At 49.0% G+C, this 11,478-nt stretch overlaps 1 protein-coding gene across 1 annotated transcript; it reads left to right on the forward strand.

The window, feature by feature from the left end:
- Nucleotides 1-928: 928 nt before the first annotated feature.
- On the forward strand, nt 929-10,531 carry LAMP5 (lysosomal associated membrane protein family member 5). The gene is made up of 6 exons (XM_051615632.1): nt 929-1,087; nt 1,338-1,510; nt 1,731-1,862; nt 1,949-2,054; nt 3,543-3,731; nt 9,618-10,531. The coding sequence occupies exons 1-6, from the start codon at nt 1,048-1,050 to the stop codon at nt 9,794-9,796; spliced, it is 819 nt and encodes a 272-aa protein (XP_051471592.1). The 5' UTR covers nt 929-1,047; the 3' UTR covers nt 9,797-10,531.
- Nucleotides 10,532-11,478: the final 947 nt, after the last annotated feature.

The following is an 11,478-nucleotide window of genomic DNA, read 5'->3' on the forward strand; positions in this document are numbered from 1 at the left end:
CCGAGACGCACCCCGGCGTGTGCCCGCACCTCCCCCTCCCCAGTAACGCTCCCACAGACACGGCCCGAGTTGTTTTACCACACCTTCTGGGGGCTGTCGGGACCTTGCTACGTGTTGGTGTGTTTTTTTGTTTTATGGTATATCACAACATCTCGAGTGTGTTGAGGGCCGTTTACAAAAAGGTGCCGAGTTTGCTTCTGACCTTGCCACACAAAAACAGCTGCACGTTTCTTTCTAAATTAAAACACGAAGCAGCTGTTCGCCTTCACCGAAATTACTGACGCTCCGTGAGCAGCCGGCGCCGGACTAGATAACCAACCCCTCCTCCAGCTTCTCCGCTGTCCCGGTTTAGCCATACCTTTGCTAGCCCGGCCACAGCAGCTATCCTCCGGGGCCCCGACGCCTGGCGCAGCACCGAAAGGGAAGGGACAGTGGCAGGACTCCGGGGGAAGGGTAGACGTGGGACCCGAGACCCCCCGCCGTGCCCTGGGCCGGTGTAGGGTCCCCCCGGGGTGCGGCCCCGCTCCCACCCCCTGCCCTGCCCTGCCCTGCCCGGGGAGCGGCGCGGCTCAGCCCGGCCCCGGCAGCGCGTCCGGGTGGCACGGCTGGCCGGGGTCCCCCGGCTCCCTCCTCCCAGGTCTCTGCTCTTCGCCGGTATCCCCGAGAACCCCGCCACGGGTTTCGGCGGGGCTCCCAACGCCCGAGGAGGCCGGGGGGATGGGGTGTGGGGGGAATCCCCCCTCTCTGCGTACGCCCTGTCCCTCGGTGCGGGCTCCCCCAGCAGCTCCGCCGGCATCTTCCCTCCTCCTCTTCTCCTCCTCCCCACACACCCACACACTCTTCCCCGTCCCTCCTCCCCGCCACTCCGCAGCAGAGTGCTTTTGCAGTCTGTGCAGCTCCTGAGAAAGAAGATGTTCCAGCCTTTTTTTTTTTTGTCCTCCTTTTAAAACAAACAGCCTTTTTTATTTCCCCCCTCTTTTCTTCCCTCCGGAGCGGACCCTTTGGGAGGAGCGGCGGCGGCAGGCACACCGGGGGCGAGCAGGGAGGATGGCCGGGGGGCTCCTCCCGGGGCTGCTCTTCCTCTTGCGTGAGTAGCCACGGCGGTGAGTCGCGAGACGGAACCCTGTCGCGATGAGGCAGCTGAGACAGACCAGGCGCTGCTATAGCACCGGTCCTGCTTCACCACCACCCGCTGTCCCGTCTCCACTGCCCTATCGCGACAGGGAGCCACCGGGGAGCTTACTCCAGCGGGCTTGGGGGGGTGTGGAGGGTGTTCAGGTGAGCAGGCAGAGGTTTAGGCAAGAGGCCCCGGGCGCTCAGCGCTTCTCTGCCCGCAGACGCCGCGGCTCGCCTGGCTGCCGAGCAAGAAGTTGAAAATCTCTCTGGACTCTCCCCTAACCCCGAAAAGGACATTTTCGTGGTGCGGGAAAACCGGACGACATGTCTGATGGCAGAATTCGCGGCTAAGTTAATCGTCCCCTACGACGTGTGGGCCAGCAACTACGTGGATGTGAGTGGGGGCCGGGGGGCGGCCGGGGCTCGGGTTTGCAGCGCTGCAGCCGCGGAGCCGCCGCACGTTGTCGTGACGGGACCGCTGGTGGCGGGGGGGTGGGATAAATGGATAAACCCGGTGGTAGTTTTGCGAAGTCTTTTATTCCCTCTGAAGATACTCACCCGGGGCTGGGAGGGAATGTTGTGCAGCCCTCCTGAGCCCTACTCCCCGCTTGCAGATGATCACGGAGCAAGCCGACATCCCGCTGTCGCGGGGCGCCGAGGTGACGGGCAAGTGCGGTACCAACGAGTCGGAGCTGGAGATCTCCTGGCTGAAGCGAGCGTACACCCTCAAACTCTTCTTCCTGAAGGTACGGGGCTGCCCCCTCTCTCCCAGGAGCTGGGGAGGGGGTGCCTGGCGGTATTGCCGGGCTCCTGAGCGGCCGTGTCTCGGCAGGAGGGGCACAACACGTCCCGGGGGCAGGAGGCTTTCTGGAGGCTCAGCCAGGTCCAGTTCACCTACAACACCGCCGAGCCCACCTACTTCAAGGAGGCCGTCAACCGTAAGTGTCCCGGGGGGACGGGACTTGAAGGGGATCCCCCAGGTCTGGCGAGCTCCGAGCCGGGGCCTGCGGGCTATTCGGGTCAATGCAGTTTAACAGGGAAAAAAAAACAACATAACAAAGCCGGGAGCAGATGCCAGTTTTAAACCGTGTATTATTTCTCCCCAGCCCACCCTCCCCCCGCTCCCCCCCCCCCCCCCCCCTTTTTTTTTTTTTTTTTTTTTTAATTTTTGTTTCTTGTTTTTCATCACCGCAGTTGCCACGGGAGGGAGAGCCCAACCTGTAGCCAATTGTTGTGCTGTCCCAGGCCCTCCCGGGGGGACGTAGGGGCTTGAGGGGGTGGGCAGCAGGGCAGGTCCACCCGTCTGGAAAAAATCGTCTATTTTCCTGCGGGAGGTATTTTTAAAGGTTAATTATCTCCTCGGTTCTGATGATGGTTGAATAGGTGGGAAAGTGGTGGTTTCCCAAGATAATAATGGACACCAATATCCATTCCCCTCCCTACATGCCTCTGCAGCAGCTTCCTCTTTGCTTCCTGAGTTTCCTTTCTTTTGGCTCTCTCTTTGGTTTTATTTTGGTTCTACTCAGAAATGAGTTGTATTGCATTAAAAACTGAAATACTGTCATCTGCATATTGTTTTCCTGTGAGATTTTTCCAAGTCCAATGAATGATGTGTTAAGAGTTCATGGCGCAAGATGCACTGGACATGGAGCTATTTTTTCCACTGGTGTTTCTGCTGTTTGTGTCCCCACAGCACAGTGGTGGCCATGCCTCATCACTCTCTGCAAATGAGAAGCACTGATTTGCTTTCTGTGCTGCTGGAGGGGAACAAAGGGCTGCAGGAGAGTGGGAGGTGGAAGGCAGCCCTCATTCCACCTTGCTGAGCTGTATTCGGCCTTGGTTTATAAAACGGGAGTGATGTGATGGGAAACTATTTTCTCACGATCTATACTTGTATGAAACGATCAGGTTGTATTTTCAGGAGAGGTGATATGTCCCGTTGTGCTTTGTGGTGAGGTCCCTAAATTGCCTTGCTCCTTTCCACCTGAATTCAGAGCCCAAGTGCAGCTGCAGGAATTACTGTTTCCCAAGTGTAGGGAGTACAAGCACAGTTCAAGGCTGAAACCTGCAGATATACGAATAGAAACTGTTACTGTGACTTCAAGGACCTGTGAGATGAGCACGGCTGGTGGTGGCAGAGCCGGCTCTCCCCTTTGTGCCAGCAGGACCATGCGCTGCAGCCATCCATTCCCTCCCGTGGGCAGGCAGCCCTGGTGTGGAAGCTGCTCTGGCTGTGTAGGGGTATCATGCTGAAGGCACAGTCCCTCCCCAGGAGAAAATGCTGCTTTAAGAGCAGTGGAGTGTGTGGCCGCTGCATTGCACACCACCTGCATCCCTTTGGGTTCAGTTCATTAGCTTTGTTAATAAAGTCACATTGGTCCTTCAGAGACAGGACCTGACCTTTGCTGTCTCTGCCCCTTGGCCAGCTGCGAGGCACACGGTCACTTCGCATGAGCTCTCTGCCCTGGTCACCCCAGCTGGGAAGTCCTATGAGTGCCAGGCACAGCAGACCATCTCCCTCACCTCCAAATACCGCCAGAAGCCTGTGCAGCTCCTGCTGTCTGAAGTGCGTGTCCAACCCTTCGACATCGCCTCGGATTTTGTCTTCAGTGAAGGTAAGGTGTGGGGTGAAGGCATGGCCTACACCCTAGGGTGCTGATGCTGCCGTGGCCTTTGGGGGTGGTGTAGTGTACTTAAGGAATTTTGGTCACATCTTTCTCCAAATACCTTCCCCTGCTCCCTCCGGTGGGTTGCCAGTGTTCTCTGCAGTCCCTGCAACCCGTTCCCTGCCTCCGTGGCCCCCACCAAAGCCTGTACAAATTCAGCCCAGCTGCTATTTGGTCAAAACATGGCCTATTGTTGCATGTAGATTGGCTTGTGTAAGGACTTAGCTGGGTTGCCAGCAAGCTCCAGAATTTCCTGGTCACTGGGAAGCCCAGCAAGGCTTGCGTGTCTCCTTTGCAGCACAGAAGGCGCATTGGTAGAGCTCCAGGAGCTTTTTAGGGCCACTGCACATTGAGGGAAGCTTGCGGCTGTGGTGGAAGGAAATACTTGCAATGCACCTTGCTGGCTTGAATTTGAGGAATGTTCATTGCAAGAGTGAAGGAGGCACAACAGAGACTTCAGTCAGGCACCTTGTGCACCAAATACAGGGGGATGCTGTTCCTCTTCATAGGTTTCCTTAATGTTAATTAAAACATTAATTAAAAGAAAATGTGAGTTAGCGTGTGCTGTTCATATCAAAGGGTTGTACTAGTCGGCAGCAATACTCTACGGGGAAGAATTCATCCAGATTTTGCCTTCCTTTAACCTGAGGACCCCTGTAGTGCTCCTTCTTGATTTCCCCCTGCCTTTTCCATCAGGTTGAACAATGGAGTGTAAACGTGCTCACCTGAATTAGGGCTCATTCCCTCTTTTTACAGTGCCATCTTAGCAAATTGTTTAACTCCGTTATTGTAACAAGACACAAGTAAAATCTGTAGTAGCCAAACCTTTTTAAGAACAACCTAGAAAATGGTGGTGTCATTTTCAAGCCTAGCATTAAAAATGTGGGGCTTTAGTATTTTGCATGTGGGAAGTATTTTAGAACACAATAAAAAACCAGCACTGACTACAGAGCCGAGCACTTATGCTTGTGACTCACATTCCTCTAACAGCTGTAGTAAATACGTTCTATTATGTGTGCTGGCTCTGCATGACTGAATTACTCATGGCAGGGCCAGTGTAGTATGGAGTAGACTTTGCATTTTTATTTTTTTTTTTTGTCGAAGTAACACCATATTTTGCATAGGTGACGGGGAGAAAAGGGTAGGATTTAATAGTTTCCTATCATTTTTTGTTGGCATGTCTTCATCCTCTCCCTCCTTCTGTGGATCCACGCTTCCTGCATTCAGGGTTTGGCTGGGCAGACCCTGGAGGTTGAGAAAAGCAAATTTAAAATATGTAACTCCGGACTCGGTTTTAGCTGCCATGTCTCTGTGATGTCAAACTTGTCCAGTTTGAGAGCTCACAGTTAAAAGGGGCTACTTGCCTTTTTTTTCTTTTTTTTGTTATAAACTCTGTTATAGAGTAGTAAATGTGTTTTGTTTTCCTTTGTTGTAGTTTAGGTGTGTTTTTCTCCAGGACACAGAGAGGCCTTGGCTGGTTTAGCAATAAACACGTGTGGGGAATTCCTCCTCCTGAGGAAATAATGGGTTCTCTCTTTGTCAAGCTTTTTTGTTTTCAGTTGTTGCTCTCCTTAGTCAATGACGCTTCCTTTTGTTGAATTCCACTGGAAGTTAAATAGCAAAGAGCACCTGGAGAGGATGGCTGGAAATGCCTGGGAACTCATTTATCAATTAAGCTTCACATGAGGCTCTGCCGCTTCTCCCAGCGGCATGTCCCCACCAACCCTGCAGACTGGCGTGTCCTCGGCACATGCATGGCAAAACATGGTCCTTTGTGGGGTCCCAGAATCGCTGCCAAACTTAAATTACAGTCATTAGCCCTCTCCTTTTTGGTTCATTAATTTCCCATTAGGTAAAATTCCTATTAATTATGAACAAGCTACAGACCATTTTAGAATATTTTAGAATAGAGAAGGAGACCTGCTGGAGCAGAAGAGTTGTTGAGATGCAGGAGGGTCAGGGCTGTTTTACCACAAACAAGTGGGGGGAAAGGTTTTGTCATTAGTCCTGACAATGTGCTGTCTGGAATAGATTAAAAAGCTTGTAGGGAGTGATTGAATTATTTTTTGAACTCATGTGCTGGAACACTTTTTTTTTTTAGGACACTGCTTTCAACTCTTACAAATACCTACATATATATATAACTGTTCATAAATGTATTTACCTTTTTTGTTTGTTTCTCCATTCAGAGCCAGTTAAAAGAGAGCCAGAGCAAGAGGGTGTGAGGGGAATGTTAACATCGGCAAAAGAACCCCACAGAAATTCTCAGCTTTTTAATTATAATAATAATAATAATAATACAAATAAAGCAAAATACTAATAAAAAGGTCGAGAATGAGAGGCTGGGATGCTGGGGGGCCTCTTCTCCCTTTGAGCCACCCCAAGCAAGGGCCATATTTTCTGAAGGGTCCCTGGCACCTCTTTGCAAGGTATGGGACTGCATTTTAAAGAAGCACCCAGTCTGTCTTGTTGTTGTTTTTTTAACCTGATCTCTTATAAACACCCATCTCAAAAAAACCATCCCATAATGTCAGACACAACTGGGCTGTTTGCCCATCCCTTCCAACAGTCCCTGCACCATTCCTTGGTGGTGTCTGCGGGAAAGGGCCGATTTTCCTGCCGTGCTGCTGTTGGTTGTGCAGCAGGATGCTGACACAAGAAAAAAAGGGCCTGTCGGGTGGTTTCGCAGCCTAGTGCTGAAATTGGAGGAGCACTCGCCATAGAAACCGCGGCGGTAGGTGAGCCGGGGCGCCGCGATGCCGGAGGCGGCTCAGCGCGAAGGAACAATGAGGAAGGTGCTGAAATGCCTCCTTTGTATCCGCCCACCGGCTTTGTTCGACGGGGCCGGGTCTGTGGGGTGGCACAAGCCGCTCTCGGTTCCACTCCGGCACAGGGATAGCACCGCGGGGATCGGGATGCAGAATAACTACCGCCGTCACCCGAAGTTTTCCCATAGCTGAAACTTGCCAGGGACCTTTTTGCTTTCCTGGACTGAGAGTAGAACCCAGCCATCTGGTCAAATACTGAGATCCTTGTGTGCTGAAGCAAAATACTTGGGAAAAATCTGATGGGAAGGGCTGCTATCCTGCAGAAGGTGTCTGTTTGAAATATAGAGCACGTCTCTATGTGACAGTGTGTTGTGTCCATGCATCAAGCAGCTCACCTGCCCACACTGTGCTTGATAGGGTTGAGTGTCTCGGTTTGCATCTGCCTTGATGCAAACCCTTCTCCCCTCTTGCTCCCCCTTTGTATTCCTCTGGCTGATAGACCGGGAATGGTACTTGTTACCTGCTTCCCCGTGGGGCTGTGGACCTCCACACCTATGGAGTGCTTTGAGGTCTTGGGGAGAAAAATACCATATGAACGTTTAAGTACACTGTTTAAATGTGCGAATACTTCTACTTCTTGTAAAGTAATGTTTTTAACATATTAATGTTAAAATACAAAGTTCATCCCCCTAGCAGTCAGCGTCTGGAGAGCTTTAGTTCTGCTGCAAGTGTGTTTGTGCTCAGCACTTGCCCGTGCCTCTGTGCTGGGTCCCCCCAGCCCTGTTCCTGTTCTCCCTATGCTCTCCAAAGAGCCCAAACTTTGGCTATCTGTTCCAGAAAGAGAACATGGATGTGTCTAGCGGGTAGATGGTGTTGGTGAGCCAGGAGATGGCTGTCTGTAAGGCTGCAGAGTGCTGTCTGCCCCAGGAAGCGCGGCAGGGGAGAGCAGCATGGTTTGTGGATCTGCTGCTGGAGGCTGTGAGCTTTGCTGTAGGGGTTTCTTTTAATATTTTTTCTTTGTTATTTTTTTATTTTCCCCTTTTTAATCCTCTTTACAAAGTGTCAGGATAAAGACCTATCTTCCTTGGATGCTTGCATGAATTGACACCTTTTTGAGTTGTGACTCAGACACTTAAAATACAGCCATGGCTTTCCACGGCTGCTAGAGCTTTGGCCGTGTCCTCTGGCACATTCTGTGCTCTGCAGCCAGTTTGCTTTGGCAAATATGGGAATTTGAATATTACAAGGAGGTGTGTTAGAGTTGGGTTAGTCCTCTGCATCACAGCACTGGTGTTCTTGGCTTTTACTTCTTTAGTGCCTGAAGACCCCCATGTTCACCCCATTATTTCTGCAGTCAGGTTCTGGGGATGCCAGCCTGCTGCTCCATCTCTGCCTTGGCAAGTCTGGTCAGGCCTTAGCATACTAAACCAGGAAGAATTCAATAAAGTTCTAGAAACCCAGTTTTGGGAGCTAAATAATAATCAGAAATTTTTTCCCGTTCTCCTTAATACAAACAAACCAAACCCCTGCATTGCAGCAATTGCTGAATCGCCTGGAACACACAGTCCTGGTGATTAATCACTCCTCTGGTGAAGCAGTGAGCAACTGGAACCAAAAAGGACATACTTTATTTTGTGTGTGTGTATGTTAGGATGCATTTCATTTTTGCTTTTTTGTTTCAGCTAATTTGCAGCTCAAAATGTTTCCCGATGGCATCACTGGGAGCCTGGTGCTGGGAGGAGGACTCCGCACCGGGAGGCGACGGAGCTCCTGGAGGTGCTGGCACTGCTGGAGATGTGTCACTGCTGTCACCTCCTGCCTGGGCCTGGGGGGTCTTTCCTGCTCTTTGCCAAATGCAGTTAGATTTGCAGAGTGTTTGCTGTTCATGGTTATCACAGATCTCTGTGTCTAGCAATCAGCTGCCTGGGGAACCCATCTGGATGGTCTTTAGCGATGGGAGGAATTAGTGGTGCCCTTTGTATCTGCTCATCTAACATGCAGCAGTGGATTTTTTTTAACTAATAGCTGGTTTTACTGTTTTCATCACAGAGCACTGTCCCTCCTATACCCCATATCCTTTTTTTTTTTTTCTTTGGAGAGTTAACATTTTTCTTCTTTTTGGTCTGGCAGCCCCATCTCAGCAGCGTTGGCTGTGCCCATCCATCGACACGGATAAGCAAGAGTCCTACAGGGAAAAAAGTCAATTGTGATCTGTCATTCAGGCCTGCAGTAGATTGGAAGTGTAAGGGAGCTGAACTAGGATTACCAGCATAAATTGTTTCCTAACCTCGGTGGCTGTGCCTTTGCAAGCTGAATATAAGTGTTTTCTCACTGTAGCTGAGATTATTACTAATTTCTAGCAGTTTGTTAGACTATGATGGGGACTCGCAGGCCAGAGAGAAAATCACTGGGAAGGCTCAAGTTGCTTCTGCTCATATGTGACGAAAATGTGGGGTGCTAGGATGCTGTTTGACCACAAACACACTTGTGTTCTGCCAGTGCAGGTAAACTCCCCATGCAGAGCTGATGTATCGCTAGGATTGATCCTGTTAGATTACTGTCAGCTTGCAGATAGAGGGGGAAACCTTTTAATGAGCAGGGTAAGTCTGGTGCAGGAATAAGGACTTACTGATGCTGAGGTCTCGTGATACCGTATTTATAGACTCCATAACTGAGTAAACAAACCAGATCTTCAGCCACAGTCAGGAAACTTGTACTTTTGCTGTGCCATTCCCAGCAAGACTATTGCTGTACTGGTGTGACAGAGACCTGTAGAGGAGCTTATCAGCATGAAAGTGTTTCTTCCCAGTGTCAGCTGTTTTGATAGGTGTCCTTCCAGACCTTGTGTTGTGACACTTATTTCACTTTCCTCCAAAGCAAGTGATTTTTGCCCCGGGACTCCGGTGGTGGTTCCTGTCTCTTCTTGCTGCTGTAGCTGTTTTTTGCTGCACAGGGACCCCCAGTGTGGAGCCATGACTCTGGGGAAGGCGGTTTGCTACTGCAGCAGGAGTTCAGGTTTTCAATGTCTCATTCATTTCTCTCTTTCCTTTTCTTTCCTTCCCTGCAGAACACAAGTGCCCAGTGGACCAGAGGGAGCAATTAGAAGAAACCCTGCCTCTGATTTTGGGCCTGATCCTGGGGTTGGTTATCGTGATAACCCTCTGTGTTTACCATATCCATCACAAGCTGACAGCCAACCAAGTGCAAATTCCTCGGGACAGATCTCAGTACAAACACATGGGATAGGAGACAGGATCGAGCAGCCCACATATTTATCAGGTAGAAAAAGCAAAAGCACTTTTTTTTTGAGAGTGAGGAAAGGTTATGGGGAAGGGGCGAGAGCGGGTATTCACAACACCTAATCCTGGGTATGTCCTGGGGGTGCACACATTAATGTTGGGCTTTAATATAGTGGGTGCAGGTAATATTATAATATTAAAGACTGTCTCTGCAAGGAGACTCAGAGCATCTGATCTTAGGAGTCTGTCTGTGGCAGTAGGTGATATGAATACCTTCTTAAGAGGCTGGGCTGATCATTTGGAAACAGAAATGCTTCACATGTCAAAGTTTAACACCTGGGGCAAACCCAGCTTTTTTCCTTTCTGTTGTTTTTTATTTCCACCCCTCCCTTTTTTCTCTCTTTAAGGGACTCCTCCCTCGTCAGTGCCCTGCTCTGGGCAGCATTCAGCCCTTTCTGTTCCCATCTGTGCAGGGAGCAGGGCTGTGGGCACAGAGCCAGCACACATTAAGATCCTCTAATGAAGGGGCTATGACCATGTTCCTGGGGGTTGCACTCATGTTAAGGCAAGCATGAAGGCAATAGAGGTGTGTTTTGAAATAAATAAATAAAGGCCATTACTTCAAGCTGGTATAAACTGGAGTAACTTCAGTGCAGCAGATCACAGCCAGCTGAGGTGACCCCACACTTGAGGCTGAGCAAGAAAAGTTTGTTTTTGCTTCTTGAGCCACATCTGAATTAAACTTAAAGAAAAAAAAAAAGTATTGATACATAAATTATAAAGTGCCATGCTACTGCAAGTCAACTGAGAAATGCTTCTGGCTGGACATCCTGCACGTATTGTGATTGTCGTTGAGATGTTACATTGCTGCCTGCAACTGGTATTTTCACAATGAAACAAGCAAACAAAAAGAGAACAGAAATGTTAAGGTTACTATGCAGATTATTCAGGTGTAATCTAATGTAACAGAACAACAATATAAGGAAATTATTGAAATCTATCCTTAAATGTAGACCATTTTTAAAATTAATTAAAACATGTACATATATAATACATTATTTGCCTTCTTATTTTGAAATGATATAGTGCTTTCTACTAACCCCATGATATCTAATGGACTCAGTGCAAAAATACCCAGTCAGAATGGATGTCAAAGGTAGGAATTCTTCTAGCAGTATTTTGGTGCAGGTGGTTTGGTGAAGACATGGTGGTGGCTCAGTATTCTGTGATTTTTTTTTTCTTATTTATAATCTTCTAATCTCTTGGTTGTTTCTTTCTTACTGTATTGTGGGCAATGGGGAGTTTCACACTGATCCCATCCAGTTTGCACTGAAACTTTTGGCTTCTCTTGGCTTTGTTATTACTGTAGCAAGAGTTAGTCTAGATCTTGTGTTAGTTTAGGGTATGGAAAATCCTTTGCTGTTCTAAAACTGATTTGATCCAAATAAGAACTCATACAAACTGTCCTACTTCAGTTTAAAACTGAGTAAGAGGCCAAGGAAAATATGAATTTTAATGCTGAGAAGTGCAAGAAGAGGAATTTAACTGCTTTTTAATGCTTTAGCCTCCTCTAAAACTTACGAGATGCTTTTTTGTTGAAAGCAAAACCAAAGGGAGATGCAGCAAGAGCCTTCCTTTAGTTCTGTCTTATTCCTGGACTCATTTCTATGTTATGCTCACCTTTTTATT

Source organism: Apus apus, chromosome 3 (assembly GCF_020740795.1).
Source record: "Apus apus isolate bApuApu2 chromosome 3, bApuApu2.pri.cur, whole genome shotgun sequence".
In the NCBI taxonomy this organism is placed as follows: Eukaryota; Metazoa; Chordata; class Aves; order Apodiformes; family Apodidae; genus Apus; species Apus apus.